This window comes from Podarcis vaucheri (genome assembly GCF_965113315.1).
Source record: "Podarcis vaucheri genome assembly, chromosome: 9".
Lineage (NCBI taxonomy): Eukaryota > Metazoa > Chordata > Lepidosauria > Squamata > Lacertidae > Podarcis > Podarcis vaucheri.
Genome location: NC_138767.1, coordinates 56,305,742 through 56,328,670, shown reverse-complemented (window position 1 = coordinate 56,328,670; position 22,929 = coordinate 56,305,742). Strand labels below are relative to the sequence as shown.

Here is a 22,929-nt window from a genome sequence, read left to right as displayed (position 1 = left end):
TTCTTTTAGATTGATGAAAATTATACCCACGTATTTGAATCAAGATCCACAAAAGCATTGGACATTTTTTTCCCAGCAATTGAGGGTACATTAGGAAAGTCTCACAAGATTGATTTTATGGCTATGTTTAATGTATTGTGAAATCCAGTTAGGTCTTCAGCATCTATAGGGAGCAGAGTAGGGTTACTTGGAGAGCTGTGAGCTTTCCTTACAGATTCTGTACAGGGACAGCAAAATAATCTTCATGATTTTCTGCTAGTTTAAATCGTAGTAGTAAATAAATAACGTGTTGTTTTTTTCAGTGTAGTACCAGAAGCTGTATTGTGGTACTTTGTGGGTGGGTAGCTGGGTTGAAAAGGATTTTTGGACCAATGGCCTGGTTGCCTATTTGCACGATACATTTTAAAAAAAAGATAAAATAGAGGAGACTATTTGGTTAGCTTGTGGAGCATCATAATGAGTGCAGTGTATTTCCCTTTACAATATCTATGGTCACACGCATCTCCCCCATGCTTCCTACTTTTTCTTTGAATGTTGCTTTATTTCATGGGTAGGCAAACTAAGGCCCGGGGGCCGGATCCAGCCTAATCTAATTCTAAATCCAGCCCGTGAACGGTCCGGGAATCAGCATATTTTTACATGAGTAGAATGTGCCCTTTTATTTAAAATGCATCTCTGGGTTATTTGTGGGGCCTGCCTGGTATTTTTACATGAATAGAATGTGTGCTTTTATTTAAAATGCATCTCTGGGTTATTTGTGGGGCCTGCCTGGTATTTTTACATGAGTAGAATGTGTGCTTTTATTTAAAATGCATCTCTGGGTTATTTGTGGGGCATAGGAATTCGTTCTTCTTCTTTTCCTTCAAAATACAGTCCAGCCCCCCACAAGGTCTGAGGGACAGTGGACCGGCCCCCTGCTGAAAAAGTTTGCTGACTCTTGCTTTATTTGTATTGTTTTAAAAAAATCATTTCAGTAAAAGGAAAGAAATAGTCCGTGTTCACAGAGCAAATGCTGAAGAGATTGGGTAACAGGAGTGAGCCAGCAGTAAATCACACCGAGCAAGTCAGAGTTAACTATTAGCGAAAACAGGATCTGCACAGGAGTGTCAGGCCTATTGAGCACAGCAACGGGTCTTGCCTCCATGAAGCAGTTGTTGAGACAGAAAGTCCCTGCCTCCCCACAGCTGCCAAAGTCTTAAAGTTTTTCCCAAGCAATCTGAGACTGCGCCTGCCTTAAGCTAGCTTCTCCTCTGCCCTCTTTGTGCCTCTCCTGGTTCTGGGAGACCAGGGAGGAGGGGAGCCTGTCACAGCAGGAGGGGGAGACACCCATGCCTCTTCACTAGCCAGACTCATCTCTGCCTTTTGGCCTCCCTCAGCTTCTGCCTCTGATTCTGGGTTTCTCTCTGCCACAGACTCCCCCTCCGCCAAGCCCTGTTACTTCTCCAGCTTCTGATACTTCCTCCCAGTCTTCTCCCTCTGACCACTCATTATCACCCCACTGCCACTTCCTGGGCTCTGAGCCTTCTTCCCTGCTGGCTCCTCCTATCATTCCTCTCCATCCAACCAGTCCGTGACACTGGGTTTAAACCTTTACTCTTGCCTTGGATTATAAAAGGCAGTAGGGGAAAAAATCAGTTGAAGATGCTGGAATCAAAACTGTACAGAACTAATTCAATTTTTTCCTCATTTTCCACAGGTCAAATGGTCTATTCTGTACGGAGGAGATGCGGCCAACAGCTTGCAATTGAAGCCCCAGTGGAAGCTGATTTGGTTAGCACAGTCCCAGAATCTGCAACACCAGCAGCCCTTGGTTATGCTCAAAAGGTAATGTGCCCGATTCTTCCCTTTAATCTGAAATCTCATATTTTTGTTGTAGGAATACGTTTTTTTATTAAAAAAATTAATTGACATAATACGAACTTGTACACCAAACATTTTAATGCAGATGTTTATCTTGTAGCACTAAAAGTTTCCATCTTGCCTTCCTGAGAACAGTTCAAGCCAGTTTACAAGAAAAAGATAAATACATCAAACTAATGAATTACTTTTAAAAACAACAACACAGCATTAACATAGACTATAAATACACATGCAAATAAATTTCAACAGTCAGAGAAAAATATTACCACACCCCCTCACTGCCAACCCTGTGTGAATTACTAGCTTTTTACCATTTTCCAAAGGAATTCCCCAGACACCAATGAAGTTCACGTTTTCTCCAAGAGATTGCATAAGTTTCTTTGGCTGTTGTAGTTGAACTGTTCCCACTTAGTCAACTCTTTTGTGTATAGAAAAGAAAAGGAATGTTGATGGAGAATTGATCTTAGCCACTTCACTTAATATGGTACTTTGACTTTTACACTCTCTCTTTTTTTCTAGTGTGGACTACCATACATTGAAGTACTGTGCAAAAACAGATATGTAGGAAGAACTTTTATTCAGCCAAACATGAGGCTAAGGCAGCTCGGAGTGGCCAAAAAATTTGGAGTCCTGTCAGACAACTTCAGAGGGAAGCGTGTTGTCCTTATTGACGATTCTATTGTACGAGGCAACACCATTTCACCCATAATTAAACTACTGAGGGAATCTGGAGCTAAAGAGGTAAGAAAGTATTGCTGTCGGTTTTTGAGGAAGGCCTGACTGAGGGACAAGACTGGTGCAGTTTCAGCTTTATAATAGTCTCTCAAGAGTCTTGATTGAGGTGAAGGTAGTACTCTGCTCCTCTCCTAAGAGCAAAGCCAAATTTATTGGCTCTGTTGCCAACCAATCAGACCTCACTCATCCCTTGTAGTGACTTTGAATTTTGCTGGTGCTGCCTGTTGGAATTGTGGGTGGTGAAGTGGGTATTGTTTTTGTTGGTTATTAAGATATGCATTTTGTGTTTTTATATTGTAAATCACCATGTAATCTTCGGATGAAGGGCAGTATAGAAATTACATAAATAAAGGTAATAATACAAATGGATGGCATAATTGAAACAGTGTCAATATCATAATAGCATTCCCCCCCCTTCCTCCCTAGGTGCACGTTCGTGTAGCTTCACCTCCAATAAGATTTCCTTGTTACATGGGAATAAACATTCCAACGAAAGAAGAACTCATCGCCAATAAGCCCGAATTTCATGACCTAGCCAACTACATAGGTAAAACGTTATATTTTCAATCATTGTCAATAAAGGTATACATAGAAACATGGACACTCTTTGTGTTAAACAGCTTGGGTGGTGATTACCCTCTGGCAGAAGCGAATCTACCAGTGAAACAGGGAGAGAGACAATTGTCAGCTATGCCTCACCCTTTTTAAAGCTGCAGTAGAGATTGGAAGATCCTCTGGAGCAGATTTGGGGAGGGTATAGGGTGCTTCAGAAAGATCACTGAAAACTGCCACCTTTCCTATTCTGCTGACAGATTTCCATCCGCTAGAGGACCTCACCATTGGGTACCACCTTCTTCATCTTTAGGGTGTGTACAATGGTGCAGCATTAAATAATAATATTTTTTTTTTGTGTCTTCTTTCTCCTCCTAGGAGCTGACAGTGTTGTTTATCTTTCGGTAGAAGGATTGGTATCATCTGTGCAAGAAAGCATCAAGGCGAAACAAGATAATGAAAACAACCTTAAGTCAAACAAGTTTCGGGCGGGGAAAATTGGCCATTGCATAGCATGCCTTGTTGGAAAATACCCTGTAGAGCTAGAATGGTGAATTTCCAGAGTACAGTTACCACTGAATTAAAGTTGGAACTGACAAGATGTATCACACCCAAAGGTGTGCCGTAAATTGCTACCAAGGAAGTTATCAAACCACTCATTTTAGTTAAATCTTTATTTGGGATAGTGAGGACTGTTCAAGAACTTGAAATAAAATGCAAAAATTATGCAGTATGATAAACATTAGTGCTGTAACTTGGGGTGGCAAAGTTTCTTGATTCCTTAGCTGGCCTAATCCTGCCAAGAAACTTGATCACTTCTCAGGCTTTTATTCACAGCCTTGGTTTATTACAAATGATATTCTGAAAGAAACTGTGAGCCATTAAGTCATTTCAATTTTTTTAACAGGGTTCAACCAGGGCGGGCAGGGGGGGAATGTGAAATTTGGTTTTATACACAGTGGTACCTCTGGTTGTGAATGGGATCCGCTCCGGAGGCCCGTTCACAGCATGAGCCCGTCTGCACATGCGCGAGCAGCAAAACCCGGAAGTAACCCTTTCTGGGTTGCTGCGGGACGCAACCTGAAAACATGCAACCTAAAGCAAACGTAACATGAGGTATGACTGTACATGACAAATTCTGAATTCATAGAATTCTGAATTCCATGCTTCCCTAGAAATTTTTATCTAGCTGTTTGAGTTCTGTTTAAGAATGAAGTAAGTGCCTGTATTTTTGCTTATGTAACTAAATTCATGTGTAATAACTTGCTTCCAAAGAGACTGAATATTATTTTTATACAATATGTTGCTGAGACTGGGAGACTCAGGGAAGTACTAAACCAAAATTCTCTAATACCTTGAGCCTTAACGAATTCAAACCTGAATATATATATACTGTCTTATTGTGCTTTCATTGTGCGTCAAAGGGATTTGACAGGGAAAATTAGGCTGATAACCATCCTGAGTATTATGATTTATTTTGCTAATTTTCCTCACTATGTTTTCGTTGTGAATACTTAACTGTAATCTGAGTGAATGTTTTTACTGAATGTAAGCCTTCAAAGAAGACTCAAAGCATTGAAAAATTATCATGTGGACTTATTTTGGTAGAGTATTTTAATGTATGGTAGTGTTATATATATATATAACTCTTTAATGTATATATATTAATGCTTTGTTCAGTGGGGTTTTTTTTAATGAATGAAATCTAAATAATTCTTTGGTGGTTGTAAAATGGTGACCTAAATATCTGAGTTGAATTAGAATTGGAGCTAATTCTAACCGAATTCAAAAATCACTGTTCATGCATTGAATTGACACATGAGCAGAGCCTTCTCCTGGTGTCACCTAGCCCATGGCTCCTCAGAGTGAACATGCATGTCTGTTTGGAAATCTTCGTATAGCATGAAGCCTTTGTACATTCGCACAGAAGTCTGTGCATGCAGCCTTGCCTTAACACATGAAGCCTTGACTTTTCAAGACGCTTAAGAATTTCCATGAATGCAGAGCTTTGAGCTTAGCATACTGTTGCAATGTGGCCTGTGCTATGCCAAAAAGTGACCTCCCCCCCTTTTTTTTGAGAGCAATCTCAACGTCCTGCAGGGACTTGGTTTATTCAAATACAACAGCCTTCCTAACCAGTTGTTCAGCAGAACGGATAGTTCGAAAAGGCTGCCAGGAGGCACATTAGAAGAAAGTTTATATACACAGCACACAAAGACTCATAAAATGCCACAACACTCTTCCACTTGAATCAAGAAAGGTCACAGGTCATGGGACTCCTGGCTTAATGCGGATATCGACTCCTCTGAAATTACCTTGGGGTGTCCCAGAGTGCCCAGGTCATTTGGGTCTCATATGTCTCACTTTGACACCATGCCCGTGGCAACCAGGACTTCCATGGGACTGCTGAAAGTGACCTCTTTTTACCAGTCTCCCATCGAGTAATTAGGAAAGAAACGGCATTCAAAAACTGGCAAAGAGGGGAGCTTTTTCACATCGGGAAGAGCCGGCGACCCAGTAACCTTTCTTCAGCACTTTGCTTTTCCTGGTTGCCTGCCCTTCCTGATGTGAAAAAGCCCCGAGGCTTACCTTATGGCAAAAACCCTGCACCTCACCTTTCAGAATTTTACAAAAATTAGCTCCCCTCCTTGCCAGTTTTTGAATGCAGTTTCTTTACTCATTACTCAATGGGAGAACGGTAAAAAGAGGTCACTTTTTGGCACTGCACCACCAGATGTGACCCTCTTTCCCTGTCAACTTCCTTTTTTTAATCAATGCCTGCATTTCTGAGAAGTTTCCTCTTTTGGAGTCAAATGTGGCTGTACCAGACCTGCTTGGCAAATGTCCACTTATATATATATGTTGAATTTGACAGCCACTGCCACTGACTCCTGTAACAACACATCTCACACCAGGTCCAGGCCTCCACTTACGATGCAACCAAGGGTTGCTTCCCCTCTGGTCAGTTTCAAGACAACTTGGTTCTAGGGCTAAGTTACTTAGGGTGTTTAGTATTATTTTGTCATGAAAGCAATCTCTGTTTATTTCTCTAGAACAAACACACAAACATGTTAATAGAGAACCAATGGGCAACAGCATATTTTGCAAATATTGTTTCAAACAAAGGGAGCGAAAATATAAAGGATTGAGGTACCTATGTTAGGAAGATGACTTATACCAGGTGGCTTTATTTGTCTATCTTGCAGAATCCAAGCATATCAGCCAAGAGATTTTTCACACTACCTCCTACTGAACTCTTTTTAAAAGGGATAATGCCAGGGATTGAGTCAAGCACCTTCTGCCTGCAGAAACACGTGTTCTGTCACAGAAGTATGCCCCCTTCTTTGTAAAGTTATATCTCTACTGTATTAAAGGCCTATTCTTAAAGGTTAAGGGTCTTGCTTGCTCACTTACTGCCCTTGAGAAAATAAAGGTCAGTTGTTCCCATTTTACAGATGAGAAGTTGAGGTTTACTCAAGGCTGCCATGATTTTCCCTAATAAACCTACGGCTGGGCTGTGATTTAAATGTTAACAGTACTCCTGAAGTTATGACATATTAGCTTTAAATCTAAATAATCCCTGAGAGTTTCAGGGATCATTTCTTCCTCTTCCCTGCCTCTGCCAAGATTTCTTCTGTTTGGTTGAAAAGTATTTCAAATTGTGTTGTAACAAAGAAAAATAGTAACTTGTGGAACATTAACACATACTTCCCTCACCATTGTTTAATTATGTCCAGAAAATTATACACCTCCAAATTTTATGTCTGGCAAATACTCCTTTCGGACGTAGCAATATACTTTGCAATACACTTACTTAATTTCAGTGAGGCTTAACTGAGCAAACATGTATGGGATTGCACTTCACAAGAAACGTAACTACACTCCTAAATATGCCTACTGAGAAATAAGCTCCACTGAATTCCATGGGGTTTACTCCCTGACCCTCTTAAGTTTATAGGATTGCAGTCTATACTGGTTAATCTTAAATGTACTATTGAAAACTGTTAACAAGAGACCTATTAAGCTTCTAGCCACGTGGAAAACAGCACCACCACTTCACTTTCTATATCTTTTCAAGAATGTGGAGTAAGGTGGAAATATATTAAGCGGACTAGGAAATGGGGAAACAAGGATTCAAATCCCCTCTCAAGTCATAAAGCTCCCTGCGTGATTTTGAGGATTGTTGTGAGGCTCAAATGCGGAAGTGGACAACCATGAATGCCACCTTCTGGTCCTTGGAGGAAAGGTGGAATATGAATGACAAGCATCCAACCTCTGCTTAAAAAAGGATGAAGCACAAGATCAGTGATAGGGGGTGCGGATGGAGACAGCAAAAAAGCAAAGGACTGGGGTCCCAGCAGAAGTCAGAATCCGTTCTTGATTTGTGGGTGGGGAGACAGGAGAAGAGGGCTGTCCAAGATGCATAATCCCACAGCAGAAGCGAAAGGGTGTGTTTGCTTTGACCCAAGCAGGAGAGCTAAAATTCGTAAATTTCTTCAACGAGACTGACCATCGGGGCGCTCCCTCTCTCGGTAAAAGGCAGGCTGCAAAATTTATGCTCCTTGCTGCTTCTGATGCAACGGGGAAACAGCAGGACAAACAGTTGCATAGGAAAGGCAGCAACGCCAACTCTTCCGCCCAGAGCGGTTCGCACGCTCGCAAAGAATTACTCCAGACACCACTTATTTAATCGTTTATTTATTACACCCCTTGATTAAAAAAAAACACACCAGAAGAACCCGAACTGGTGTACAAAAATATAAAGCAATAAAATATGAGAAAAATTCACAGTCGTACTTTAGAACAATGTACGAAATTAAAATGCAACAGATCAAAATTTCCTTTGCTATTTGGGTAGGCTTGTCTAAACAAAGATTTATTCCTTTTTTGCGGGCGCCGAAAAAACTGCAGCGCAGGCGCCCGCTTGATCGTAATCACACTCGAAGACACGCGCGAACCCCGCATTCCGAGCATCGCCCGGCGCACAAGGCATCCGGGTATCCTAGGGCGGGGAGGGGGCGGGGAAACGGGCGATGAGTGACGGCGTCTCGGTAAGATCGGTAGCAGCATCCGCCGCTACAACCCACGCTCTTCCTCAGAACGGTATGGCGTCACGCCCTCCCAGCCGCCAGGAAGGGGCGCGCCTTCACCCAATCAAACTGTGGCCTTCCCCCTCAACTAATCGCGAGACGCTGCCGCTGCGGAAGAATTCCAGTTCCGGCCTCGAGGACAGAAACTACCCCATCAGGGGGGAAAACCGACCAATCACGGCAGGGCCTGTTAAGTACGGGGCGGGGCAGAGTTCTTGTAGTTCGGCGACGGAGCGATTGCAATGGCTTGCGGGGGCGGGGCGGGAAAGAGGAAGGAGCAGGTGGGTGCGCGCGCAGTTGCCATAGGAACGAAAGAGCAAATCGAGGCCCGGCCGAGCCGTGTTACAGGCCGCGTAATAAACGGTTCCGCGACGGCTCCGCGTCCACTCTGCGGCTGCCATCTTGTTTATTAAGCCGGTGGTGGTGAAGGCGGCTCTTTCGTTTTCTGAGCGCTGCCGTTTCGCCGTGAGTAATAGGGAGAGGGAGCCTCCTGGAGGTCGAAGTTGTGCAGCTCCCCTCGCTCCCTTCTTGACGAGAGAGTGGGTGTGCTTTATAATCATACAATTGCGGAGTTGGAAAGGGACCACGGTGGTCATCTAAACCAACCCTCTGCAACGCGGGACTCGAACCCATAACCCTTAGGAGTAAGCGTCTCATGCTACTATTGAGCTATCTCCCATGTTTATATTCTTTTTTTTTTAAACGACCGAACAAACTTGTGACTATTATTTGATGTACGGCTGCTAAAACGTCTGGTGGTTACATGTTTTCCTGTTCTTTTCGACAGCTGCAGTTTCTTAGGAAGACACTACAGTGCAGTATTGTAAAACCTGTGAGATGGCAATGCCCACTGCTGCCGTGTACACACCCCCCTTTGAAGAATTTACCAGGAGGAAATGCATCGTTGGCCTGGAAAACTTTCCCTACCACTGACATAATAGGACTGGACCAGCTGTCTCCAAACAAGTATCCAGGTGAAAGCATTTTGCAGCAGGTGAAACTTCTGGCAGCCACACATGGAGTTTTGGGCCTTTTACCCACAGCACCTCCTTGACTGAATTAATTGTTAATTAAACCCTTCCTTGGATTAAAAATGTGTCCCAGGTTGGAATAGGTTGAGGACTATTAGTTTAGGTTTTCATTTAAAATACCCTAGATATGTAGAGAGAAATGTTTGTATATGCATTTGTGAAAATGCTTATTTCTCTCTTTTAAAATTACACTATACCTTTCATGTTTTCTCCTTACTTGGAAGACTAGATCATATTTAAAACATCTCAACTGTTCATTCAGAACGGCAAAAATGTTGGAAGTGGAATTGGGATAATCATCAGAATTGATAAACGGGTATTATGTGTATTTTGTGAAACAGACATGCCTCCACATTCTTTCAAGTTTATGAGAGTATGCTGTGTTTTACAAGTGTTTTTTTTTAAATAAAAAATATTTAATTATTATTTCCTCTTTTACAGGTATGCAGTATAAATATTGGCAATGACTCTTCACGAGATTGTTCAGACTGCAGCCAGTTTATATCCTGAGAGAAGAGCAGTATGCTTTGATGAATGCGTCAATAAGGTTCCAGTTATCTATACTTACAAAACAGTTATTAACCTAGCCACAGAACTTACCGATTTCCTGAAGAAACATTGTAATTTCACCGAACGATTTGAAATAGGCCTCTACTGCTACCCAGGAATAAATCTGCCTTCTTGGATTATAGGGTATTATTTCTATACTTTGTTAATATATAAGTATAGCATGAGTACAAAATGTTATATATGCTATACTGTATATAGAATATGTTACAGTCACCGCATTAAGCCAGCTTAGTTTTAAAAACAATTGTCTGTTTGCATTAAAGTGGGCCGGTGCACAGGATAAACTATGGTTTAAAGGTGAACGTGTAGTGGGCTGGTGCCCAGGATAAAATCTTGTACGTTTCACTTCTAATTTGTTAGTCTTTAAGGTGCGATATGACACTTCCTTGTTCTTTCATCAAGAGATTAACACAGTTGCCCCTCTAGAAATCCTATAAATGCTTACTCAGAAGAATGTCCCATTGAATTCAGTGGGACTTACTCTTAGAAAAGTGCTTACAGGATTTCACTTGAACCAAATCTCCACACCTGTTTAAGATTTGTTTTGTTCAGTAACTTAAGCCACTAGATGGAGTGATGAGCACACTGATGAACCAAACCCATTTGTCTTTAAAAATACTGGGCTTTTGTTACTTTAGGTAACTTTGCTCACCTAAAACTGCTATTAATTTGGTGGGACAGGATCCAAAAGGATGCACCCAAGGCCTTGGACATACAGTAGAATTCTGTACCCCACCCCACCCCGTTATGAACGGTTACCTCCCCTACTGCATTTGAAATTTCTCAGTTTCGATATTAGCTTGCTGGATCATATGGGTGAAGCTGCCCACAAAACACAAGATTAGAGCTTAAGTATTATTGGTATCCATGTGCAATCATTTATAAAAGTGTGAAATTGAAGCAATTGTAGATAATGAGTTGTATTGGATTAAGTGATGCTCAGAGTAGATCCATTTAGATCAATGGATTTAAGTCATGACTAACTTAAATAGGTTGGTTTCAGTGGGTTAGCTCAGAGTATGACTTAGTTGGGTGCAACCAACTTTTTATGTAAATCAGGACAGTAGTACCTTTAGGTATGGATTCCTTTGGAGAATTGTCTTTAAGTAACATGTTCTCAATTTTTTTTAGTGAAAGAAAAAGTTGCAGTTTGCTCCAATGCATGTAGGGTGGGGTGGCTGCGTGTGTAAGCACATCCCTTGTCGTGTTGGTGTGTGTGCTACACAGTTTATTGCACATACACTGGTTTTGCATGTACAGTTCCAGGCTGAATCCAGCTTTTGGGGTTGAATGCGCAGTTCCCCTCACTGTCTTTGGAACCAAAAGTACAGCTCATAAGACTTGCTTAGAGATGGAGGGAAAATAAATTGAATCCAGCCCACACTCTCCTCTTCCCTCCAGATAGCAGGCTGACATTGATATCAATATTGATTGGCAGGTAGTAATGTTCACTTTTGGATTTGAAGCATGGAATGTTAAACCAAGATGCTAGGATGATGTAACATAACTGGAGTAGTCTAGCTAGTTCGTTTTTCACTTGTCAGCAGTTGACGCTAGCTTTAAAAAAATTAATCATTGAGTAGGGTTTTTGGGAAATTCTATTTTGAAACACTGGTATATAAGAGATGGCTGAAATAATGATAGGTTATATTTATATACCTAGTTGATGTCTTGTTACTAGGTAAGCAATTCATGCAGCTCGCACGCTAATCTCACAACAAATGAAAATAGAATTATAATGTGTTTGGCATTTATGAGTCTTCTCCACATTTCCTCCTCCAAATGCTTGCACCCATTGAGTTATTTATTGATAACGGCTTTCTTTCTGCCTTTAGGTCAATTGCAAAAATCTTAGAAAATCTGACATTTGACATTTATGATGTATGCCATTCATTTTCACTTTGCCTGACAGAAAAGATCTGTGGAAATTTCCAAGCAGATTTCCTTACTCCTTTGGGGCAGGGGTTCTGTTCTGGGCCCCACACACGTCGGCAGAACCCACACAAAGCATTCTACCTCACTCCTGTTCCACCCTTTTAGTGATATTTTAGGGTAACTTCTGTGTTCAGTGCTGTGCAATCGTGTGCCAATTGGGCACATGTCAGTCGGTCGTTGCCTGTACAATAAACTAAAGCCTGTGTCATATTACGTACTTCCTATGCAAAGATGTGCACACCCTATTCACAAAGGTTATTTGTGTTCAGGGCGAAATCTAACACATGGAGCAGTTCCTGAAGGTCAAACTAGACATGAATAAATGCATGGAGGAGCTGCTAATTATGTCAGAGTTTCTTGGTTATTTAATAGTGCAGGAGGGGATTTTTATTTGGCCCATGATACATGGTGAGGGGAAGGCTTGGTGTCATTGGGAGATTCCCCCCCCCCCTTTGCTAATTGCAGCATGGGGCAGAGATCAGTTATGGAAATAAGGGCAAAACTTTGGCTCGCCATACTGTCCAGATAAAAATGATGTGTTTGTGCAATTTTTTAAACAAATACATCTGATGTATTTTTAAACATATACATCTGATGTAGCAGTAATGCATTTGGCATCACATGTAGTTGGCCCTAAAAATAATTGTTTCATTATGTTAGTAAACTCTGAATGCCATAACATCTAGCAAAAAGACTACTTTTAATGTAAACCTGTGAATATGTAGATTTTTCCGTTTGGGTTGCTGAGAATTTTTGCTAGAGTGTTTGCTAGAATTTAGAATGCTTGCTAAATTAAGTATTTTGTTTTGCTAGAATTCTCCAAGTGCCAGCTGCCTATTCCCCTATTGATCCAGATGCCCCTCCAAACTTGTCGGCATATTTTATGAAAAAGTGTAACTTCCAATATGTCCTTGTGGAGAAACACAGAGTTGATGTAAGTGCAAAAGCTTTCAACATGTTTTAATTGGGATATTAAAATGAGATTTTGAATTACACCTCACCTTTCATTTATCAAACATACAGCTTAATATTGCATGTTTTATTAGAAATAATTCTGCTGAGTTCAGTGGTATGTACTCCTAAGTAAAAATCTTTGGGATAGTGATGGCATCAACTTGGATGACTTGCAAAGAGAATAATACTATCAGTGACTACTAGTCTTAGTATACCTTGTGTTGTCAGTTGCATGCGTCTTTACACCAGTTTCTGGGAGAACTCTTTGTACAAGTAGGAAGACTTCAGTTATGCTCAGTTCCTTCTCATGGGCTTCCCATAGGCACCTGGTTGGGCACTGTGAGAACAGAATTCTGGCCTAATTGGGTCTTTGGTCTGATCCCACAAGGCGTTTAGGTTCTTATTGCAGTTGAATGCTTATTTGCTTAGTTTTAAAACCCAGTCACCATTTTTATATGTAAACTTTGCATAATACATACACATTAATTTGTACATCTGTTTAGAAAATGAAAATTTGCCTGTTCAGGATGGAAAGAGTCAACAAAATTCAAAACCTTATTAAAGTAGTATACCTGGAAGTAAATGCTATTGAACTCACTGGGCTGTAGCAAACTCCTGGTTTGTCTACTTGTTGTGGAGTAGTTCTTAGGGTGCACCCTTAGGGTTAAAATGTCTCATGCCTTTCAAGTCAGATTAGGTATCCCAAATTTCTTACTACTTTAGAAAGGTTTTTATTTGTCATAGGAGTACACTATAGAGAAAAGAACAACAGTATTTGCGCACGAGTATTATTCAATTAAAACCATTCTTTCTCTTTTTCAGAAATTCACAGTAGCACATGGGCATTTGTACTGCCATAATTCCTTTGAAATACCAAAAGTTGATTTAATTCTTTTCCAGAGGAAGGACAGTAATATTGAACATTTAAACAATAGCAATGAAAATTATGCCGTGCCAAGTGGCTTAGAGGCACGAGCCTTGGACCAGCTTGAGACAAAACCATTCAAAGACCTGCTGGATGTCAGACAGCAATGCTCCATAGCATATATTTTACATACATCTGGAACAACAGGGATCCCTAAAATTGTCAGGGTACCTCATAAATGTATACTGCCAAATATTCTTCATCTTCGGTAAGTGCTTTTTCCCAAAAAACCTTTCATAGATTTTTAAAAATAAAGGTGAGCAGCTAGACCCAGTTTATTTATTTATTTGCTTTCATTTATAGCCTGTCTTTTTCACGGGATCAAAGTCAGCGTACCTGATGACTTTCTGCCATAGCTGTCACCAAATTTTGCTTGTAGTAAATATTCAGAATTTGTATCAGAATAACACCATGTTTTTTGCCTGACTTCATTTAATTCTAGGTTTGTTTTTTAAACGAGTTTGGTGGTAGTTTGTGTGTGCTCTGATAGCATGCTTGTAATTAATATTTAACATTGTCAGGGTGGTGAAAGTTTGGCATATTTTGGACATAAAGTATACCTATACACTGAATAGAAAGTGCCACTGAGTTCAGTGGGTCTTACTGTCAGGGAATTGGCTGTGGGATTGCAGTACAAGTGACAGATGTCAAAATGTACATCTGTACAAACATAATGGCCCAGTTCACACTTAGACTAAACCACAGTTTATGTGGAAGACCCTCCATGAATTCTAATGACCTGTTGGTCTCACTCCACCACCCCCATCTCTCATAGCAAGAAGGAGAGAACTTAATTTTGCTATCAAAGAATCTCTGCTTAGCAAGTATTAACCAGGGATTTGGTTTAAAACAAGCAGTAGTTAATTGTTAAGCAAGTAAACTTCAAACCATGGATAATGAAATGGGCTTTTTTTCAGTAACCATTATAGTTTTAAGTAAAAACCCTTGGTTCATATGTAATGTTACGTCAAGATTCTTTAAAAGTGAAACAAAATACTGTAGACCTCCTCCTCCTCCTCATTGCACGGGGGTGGTGGGAGTGAATGAAGCTGATGATTTGATCAGGCTCGTGGAAACTCATCTACATGGAAACTCATCTACGCACCAAACCATAGTTAAGTGTTATGTGCAAACCTCAGCCGTTGATTTATTTGTGATGGTATGGTATACTAGAACATTGCAAGAGTAAAACTATTGCAACTTCATACGCCTTGCAACAAATGTTGAGTTTCAGATCTGATGTCTCATTTGAGTACAGATTTTCCCAGAAGAACCCTGTGTCTGCTGTTGGTTGATTTCCCAGTCCCCATCAACTTGACAAGGCTGTTAGAGAAATTTAAAATATGAGCTCCCACAGGAATATGGACCTCTTTTTTAAAAAATGAATTGTGCAGAAATTATTAGGAAGATTCCTTGTTCTTCTCTTTGTGGGCTTGTGTTTTTTACTTCCTTGATCAGCAGATGTGTTGGGGGGAAGAGACAACTGAAGATCCCAAATAATACAGGTGTATCACCCAAGCAATGCAGATACATCCTAGACTGATGTCTCTTGGGGCTGGTTCACACAATATTCATCACTTTATCCCACCAAGATTTAATACTACAAGCAGAATTCCATCACCTCTAATGCTGTGTTTTTGAAAGACGTTAGTTGGCAGTAATCAAGTGTAAAAAGCCAAAACCAAACCAAGTGATGGATGGGTGAAACATCCCCTGGAAAACGGGGAATTTTTTTGGTACAGTATTTCAGCTAGTTATTTAACTGCATCTGCAATTTGCAGAGTAAGAAGGAAATATCTATTGTTTTTGAAGATAGATAATCTTGGCATGTTGCTTTCATATTAATCACAACCTATCTTTTAAAGATGTTTCTAATTGTCTTTAAAACTTTTATCTTTCCCCTCACCAACATAATTTTTGTTTTTCAAGAGCTTTGTTGTAATTCCAGTTGATTGTTTGGATGCACTGCTTTCATAACAGAAATAATAAACCATATGTTACTTATGGGTGAATTAAGCCATTAAGCCATTTTGAGTTCTAAAAAAAAAAGCAAAAAGCACAGGCAGCCTTGAAGAAACACTTTAGTTTTTGTATTCTTTTCTTCATTTCAGTTTATTTCCTAACATGATACTCATTATTTTTCTTCCTTATCTGCTTGACCTGGTTTTTATTTTGGACCATTAAGAACATTATGGATGTAATCCAGCAATGTTAGGTGCTTTTAGGTTTCATTTATTTTTCTCCCATTGAAATCCATGGAATTTGAAATCGCTCGGCTTTGGCTGAATTGTACCCTACTGCCTTTTGTGACAGCAGCATTTTAGGATCTGCCACAATCACATAGAAAGTGGGCTGAGCTGAGGGTTTGCTGGGTGAGGAGTACAGAACACTCCCTATGGCCACAGATTTGCTTTACCTGCCCACAGTCCCTTTCCCCAGACACTTTTCCCCAAATGAGTGCTCTGATACCAGGTGTGACTATGACAAAGGGAAAAAAGCTTTGGGGTTGGGGAGTAACTACAAGGAGACAAGCTATTGGTGGGACAGGAAGAATTTGACTACAGTCACCCACCATGTCCCTTTTAAATTAACCTCATTCTGTGCTGGGTTTGTTTAATTTTACAACATTTTATTGTGCTTTGGGATTTTCCAGCAATTAAAGTAAAATCAATTGCAAACCTTCCAGTTTCATGTTGAGGTTTTTTTTAAAAAGAAGCCTAGGAAACATTCTAGGTTATAGAAAATAATTATTCAAGCTTGACAGATTTTAAACAAAGATATATCCTGTTAGAGCTCGAGAACAAGAAGACTTAAGGGAGTGAGAAAACTGGACCCACAGAATAATTGAATATTCCAGGTGAAGGAAATGAAAGTGGCTAGGGGGCAGTCGAGCATTTTCAACTTGTCATGCCCTCTTATACTGGTGGGGGGGGTTCATTGGCCTGTTTGATGCCTGCATGATTCTGTACATCTCCATTGTTAGATATGTGGGGTCTATCTGTGAAATTGCTAGTTTTGGATTCCAAAATGCATGCGATGGTTGAAGAGGTATTTGTGTGTCTTTTTTCTTTAGAGACGTATTTAAGGTCACACCAGATGATACAGTGTTTATGGCCTCTCCCCTGACATTTGATCCATCTGTAATTGAGCTGTTCATTGCTCTGGCAAGTGGGGCTTCCCTGCTTATAGTTCCTAACCTGGTTAAAATGATGCCACAGGAGTTGTCTGAGGCTCTTTTCCAGCACCACAAAGTGTCTGTATTACAGGTAAGATATGAGAAGTGCTGACCGTTTGCTCTGAATGCTGCTTCTGCACAACACTGGAATACAATGATGATCAATCAGTACAGTCATTTGGCTTCTGTGCATTTTTAAATCTCTCAATGAAAATGTGCCGTAACTGTGAAAAATGAGACCAACACGTTAACGATCATTAGGAAAAGGATGGGGGTGGGGGGAATGTGCTGTGTTTGTTTTTCCAAGTGTAGCTTCTGTCAGTGTTCCACATGAGCTTTAGACTCAGTTGACCTGCTTTTATTAAATGAGTAAAAAAAATTAAAAATAATAAAAATAATCAGCATGTTGCTTCCAAGTAAATATTTTGGATTTGAGCTATATGTGTACTTAGGATATGTGCAACCTTTGTTTACAGCTTCTTAAAATTTGGACATTGACTCATAGAATAGTCACTGAGTAATTGCAGTTTGCAGAGTTTCTGCTTAGGGTTGTCTCAGAGAGAAAAGAGACCACTTAGCCATGGCTTGTCTTCCAGCAGTGAATTAAAGCCCTATCACTCATTGTGAGCATCATGAGACAGTGTCCAGGTGTCCAAATCTTGAGAACCTAGTTTGTATGACCATAGTCTTTAACTAGCAGAACCAGTAATGGGTTCTCAGTAGCCACGCAACTGAGCCTGCTGATTTCTCTTTTCATCCAACATTAATAGTTTCCAAGCAGCACAAAGTACATAAGAAAGTTACAGTGCTGACATTCTCACTTAGAGGGGCCCTATGTCTGTTGCAGTCTAAATTCTGTCCACAGGGTTTCTAGTTGCCCGTTTCTGCTGTATATGGTAGTATAAGTAACAGAAATAGATTTTGGTGGATGGCAGATACTTATCTGGAAACTTATTTTCTATAATGCATAGGCTACACCCACACTTCTGCGCAGATTTGGAGTTCAGCGCATTAAATCAACAGTGTTGTCTGCTGATACGTCATTGCGAATCTTAGCTCTCGGTGGAGAAGCATTTCCTGGACTGAATGTGCTAAGAAGCTGGAGAGGACAGGGAAACAAAACACACGTGTTTAATATCTATGGTATTACAGAAGTTTCCTGCTGGGCCACATGCTACAAGGTTCCCGAGGAGGTTTTTAGTGCTGATCACCGGTAGGAAATGTCATTCTGTTTTGCTGCCTGCATGCACACTTTGGTTGATGAATAAATGATAAAAAGCTTAGTAGTACAAATCCTCTGTAGATGGAATGATCTTAGTGGATTTCTGTGGGTGTTTGATATGAGAGAGAGTTTCAAAGGCAGGCCTTTAACATTTGGATAAAATGACCTTAAAGAAGTAGTCACGTTTTGAATAGTACTTGTGTTGCATTTTTAATCTTAAGAAATAATTCACATGAGCTCAAGCATCTATCAGAAATGGTTGTTGGCATATTTCTTTTTCCAGAGATGCTTTCTAACATCTACATGATGTTTGGGCTGAGATGTCATCAACATGCAGATGAGACACAGTTTTGCAACACTTTCCCACCTAATCCCAGGGAGGCAGTGGAAAATCTGAACAGATGTCTGGGGGCTAGTTTGGGGTACATGACAATGAATAATTTGAAAATTGAACCAGACAAGTGTCGCGGGTTGGGGAATACGCAACTCTGACTGGGTGGTCCGGGACAGAGTTGCATTCCTCCAAGAGGGCCAAGTATTTAGTTTGGGAGTACTCCTGGATTCTTCACTTTCGATGTTATATTTTAGAACTTCTCTCCCTGTCTCCTACTCCTACATTACTTTTCCCTTTTTTCTCCTTGGTTTTAGATTTGATTCCCTTGTACCACTGGGAACCCCACTGTCTGGAACAATAGTTGAAGTCAAAGATGCTAATGGTTCTGCCGTTCTAGAAGGTGAAGGTCAAGTGTTCATAGGTGATTTTCTATCTAATATTTTTAATTACAGAGTTTACTACCTGAAGATGTGGTGAAAGCCATGAGCTTAAATGGTCCTTTAAAAGCATTAGACAAATCTATCAACAGTTGCTGGTCATGATAGCTACTTTGAACCCCCATATTCAAAGACAGTATTCTGGAGAAGAGTGGGCAGGCTGTTCCCATCATGCACTGTGCGCTGGGGATCAAACCAGAGGTACATCTAGACCAGCATTCTATTCTCACCATGGCAAATAAAACCAGTTGCCTATGGGAAGCCATAAACAGCACTCTTCCTGTAAAAAAGTTTCTGGCTTCCTGAAGGCATTCGGTTGACCAGCACTATAAACAAGATGCTGGACTAGGTGGGCTTTTCCTCTGATCCAGCAGGGCTTTTATTTTATTATTAACTGCGTTTAGAACTTCTGGGAACAACCCTGTGATTTTATTTACTGGTGACTTGAAGCTTTTGATTAACATAGATAGTGGTGCCTGGAAGCAGATCGGCATTTGTTTTAAAAATAGTCTTTTGTCTGAACTAGCATGTTATCTCCTGTTCTTGTTAGCTGGGCATAACATACTGGCACATCCAAATTAAAATGTGGTATTTTTGGTTGTCATTATCCTAAGACAACTTTTTAAAGACAGCATCAGCCAAATTTTAAATAATCAGGCAGGATGTTGCTTTTTGTATCCATTCTAGTCACCCAGTGTAAATGTTTCAGATTTTCAGTATTTTTTGAAAAACTCTACCTTCCCCCAGCTGGATGGCATATCTGTTGCTTTCTTTTTCTTTTTCTTTTTTTATCTGCTCTTTAGGCATCTTTCTGGCTCTTGATGTCTGCTTGTGGACCACTTTGGTCTGCATGATCTTTTTTTGAACAGGAGGTGAGGAACGTGTCTGCTTTCTTAATGATGAAGTAACACTACCTAAGGCCACAATGAGAGCAACTGGAGACTTTGTAAGAGTAAAGGATACCGAAATGTTATTCTTGGGGCGGAAGGACAATCAAATTAAACGTCATGGCAAGCGCCTCAGTATTGAATATGTACAGCAGGTAATGTAATAAATAACTATCAAAGTTCTTAGGTAGACTGAGAGAGTCTGGTCATGATCTTTGTCCTATCCATCTCAAGTCTGGAGTGCTGCAATGAACTCTACATAGGGCTACCCTTGAAGACTGTCCGAAATAGGCAACTGGAGCAGCAAGATTGTTGTACAAGATGGAATCGTGACATATTTCCTGGGGATCAGTTCCTTTTGATGGTCTTTCCCCAGTTCGTAATTCATGTGGACAGCAAAAGGGGGCAAGAGACTTGATTGAAAGGGTTCCCTCTAGACAATAGGGTTCCCCAGGATATGCAAGAAAATCCTGCCTTTAAAAATCTAGACCCCATTCCCATACCAACTCTGGCGGGGAATGAGGGCTGCACATGCATACTACCTTTATTCTGCCTTTGAATGTTGGTAACAGAGAGTAACATACAAACACAAACCCTCTGATAGCGATGGCATTGAAGAGGAGCAAGCAGTCTGCTTTCAGAAGGTGGTACATGGCCTTGTAGCTGGCTTCATAGATACCCCACTGAAGACTTTCTGCTTGAGCCCTGTGCTTCTTGTGTTACTAGTGGGAAGGCTGTTGTTGTCTTCTCTACTCATCCCTCTCTATTTTTTTGTACATCCGTATTTGTACTTTTCTGAAATAGTAAGGAGTATTCAGTAACTCTTATTTGATTGCTATTGATTCAATACCTTCTTTTCACGGTGTAGAATATTGTTCTACAGAAAATGCCCAATAGAAGATGCATTTGGAAGCTCTAAAATTATTCTCTCTGGTTAATAGTGGCCTAGCCTCCCCCCCCCCTCCCGGAAGATAGTTATTTCAGTCATACTGGAAAAATCAAACAATACTCACAGCCAACAGTATTTATTTACTTTCCATTCACATCATGTGATATGACTATCTCATGATTAAAATATTTGTATTCATTGCCAGCGTTGTTCTCTCCCCACCTCCCTTCCTTTCTCTGTAGCTGACAAATAGCTACCTTTCAAGCATTCTGTGTAAGTGGAATATTTATAGACTCCTACACGAATAGAAGTTCAATAAAAAGTGCTTATGCATCTCTCATTGTCTAGGTCCAGCAGTGCAATAACATCCACCAAGCTTTTCAAATTACATATTCTGCTCGTTCTTCAGCGCAGTAATTTTTATGGTCACTAAATTAGATTTGAATTATAAAATGAAGAAAGAGTTGAGGAAAATAGAAGCATCTGATTTACTTCCATTATATGTTGCTTGTAGTTGTAGTTTTCTGTAATTGTTGCTAGATTAATTAATTTATTTTTCAGATTGCGGAAGGCTACTGTCAAGCGGAAACATGTGCTGTGATATGGTATCAACTGGAAAAATTAATTCTGTTTGTTGTGCCCAAAGGCAATTTTAAAAAAGGAGACATTGTAAAGAAACTCCAGGAACGTCTTCCTAGCTATGCAGTCCCAGATGAGGTTTTGCTGATTGACACTTTACCATTCACATCACATGGTAAGATAAATTATATTTAAATAAATGTCCTTAATAATTTATATTAAGCACTCTTCCATTTTAAAAATCAGCTCAAATTGAAAGTATATTATTTAAAAACGCATGCAGGACCGATGCAGTGCAAACATAAATGCATACCAAGTTTTGAAAGTCTGAAAAAAGCACACACACAAAAAGGTCTAAACATGACAGCAACAATTACATAGAAATCTCACTTGTCAGGTCTCCTTGGGGAGTCTGTCCTATAATTGCAGTGTAACTTTGCAAGCAGTATACGTATATGTTGTATTTAAGTGTTGTGTAGAAGCCAAATGTATCAAATTCTTTAGTGAATCTCATCAAAAGCAGAACCATTCTCAGAGCTTTTATTTTCCTTTTTCTTGGAGCAACAGACATACAAGAAACAGTTTTGACACTCTCAGAACTGGTTTGCCACATAGATTGAAGGACAAGCTATATGTAAAGCTTCACTAAACACATAGAGCTAGCCTGAATTGTGATGGGTGGTTGTCTATGCATACATACACATCTCCTGCAGCCCTCCCCATCACCACCACCACCCCACTCCTCCTCCATCAAGCATGGATTGCATTAGGAAAGAAACTCCCATGGGCATTAATGTGAGGTTTTTTCCTAATGCTTATTGTCATGCTGGGAGGTGAGAGTTGAGGATTTGTTTACCAAGATCATAACTGAGGTTAGAAGACTTAAACCTCCAGCAATGCTGTGCTTCCAGTGACTTTCATTCCCCTTCCATTGCTTCTGAAATTTTATTTTAAAAATACACACAGCATGATTGCTAATGTAGGTAACATAATGTGTACTTCATCCTTGAGGTCTGTGTTGTAGTAAAATAGATGTGCATGCCTATTTGTACCTAATGAAACTTTGAGCCTTACCAAATATGTTGAAATCCTTACCTTTCATATAATTTTTTTTTTAAAAAACCCTTTTCTTTTGTACAAAGGCAAAATGGATGTGTCTGAGCTGAACAGGATTTACGGCAGCCATTTGAACTCTAGAAGATGTGACAGTAAGCTGAAGGAGAATGAATTGTGGGAGAGATTGCAGCATTTATGGAAGGTAGTGTTTTAAGCTGCATCTGTATCATAGCAATTGAGTTTCCATACATGTTAGGAATGCGGGAGAGGAATATAGTCTAAATATTTTTTGGCATGTGCAGCATATACTACAAATCCCTACATTAATTTGGTGTTTTACTACAGCTTTGCAATAATTACGGTATATGGAAACAATTATCCCTCTCCCCTACTCACCCTCCTGGAAGGCTTAAATGTTGGTAAACAACTGTAGCAAACAGATTGGCTTGCTGCCATCTAATCTATCAAAACTTTCAGAAAACCATTTCCTAAACTAAAAGAACTATATCAGTACTTGCCAACTGGATGTGTACACACAGTTTGATTATATTGTTCTGTTTCAGCAGATGCCCCTGGCTAAGTTCAGACCCCAGGCCCAGGTTGTTGGCATAAAGTGAGCACAGAGAAAGGGTCTCCTTATTTCAGTGTAAGAGAAAAGGGGCAATAATAATTGCTTCCTTTTCCTTTCGTCCCAACAA

The 22,929-nt window shown here is 40.2% G+C and overlaps 2 protein-coding genes across 11 annotated transcripts in view; both read left to right on the top strand.

The window, feature by feature from the left end:
* PPAT (phosphoribosyl pyrophosphate amidotransferase) overlaps positions 1-6,599 on the top strand; it is a 45,112-nt gene extending 38,513 nt beyond the window's left edge. The window contains exons 8-11 of the mRNA XM_082238212.1: positions 1,697-1,824; positions 2,380-2,601; positions 3,022-3,142; positions 3,526-6,599. Coding sequence (XP_082094338.1) covers positions 1,697-1,824; positions 2,380-2,601; positions 3,022-3,142; positions 3,526-3,701 — 647 coding nt within the window. The 3' untranslated portion in view covers positions 3,702-6,599. The remainder of the gene's footprint in view (positions 1-1,696; positions 1,825-2,379; positions 2,602-3,021; positions 3,143-3,525) is intronic.
* A 1,859-nt stretch (positions 6,600-8,458) lies between these two features.
* AASDH (aminoadipate-semialdehyde dehydrogenase) overlaps positions 8,459-22,929 on the top strand; it is a 30,647-nt gene continuing 16,176 nt past the window's right edge. For 3 of the 10 annotated variants that reach the window (XR_014223510.1, XM_082238093.1, XM_082238094.1), the window contains exons 1-11: positions 8,537-8,881; positions 9,025-9,211; positions 9,710-9,961; positions 12,587-12,707; positions 13,550-13,860; positions 16,726-16,918; positions 17,799-18,040; positions 18,698-18,804; positions 19,690-19,862; positions 21,158-21,350; positions 22,318-22,433. Coding sequence is in view for 9 of the 10 variants with exons in the window: in XM_082238093.1 (XP_082094219.1) it covers positions 9,732-9,961; positions 12,587-12,707; positions 13,550-13,860; positions 16,726-16,918; positions 17,799-18,040; positions 18,698-18,804; positions 19,690-19,862; positions 21,158-21,350; positions 22,318-22,433 (1,686 nt within the window). In the remaining variant the exon portion in view is untranslated. The other 7 variants (XM_082238091.1, XM_082238088.1, XM_082238089.1 and 4 more) reach the window with 7 other exon arrangements.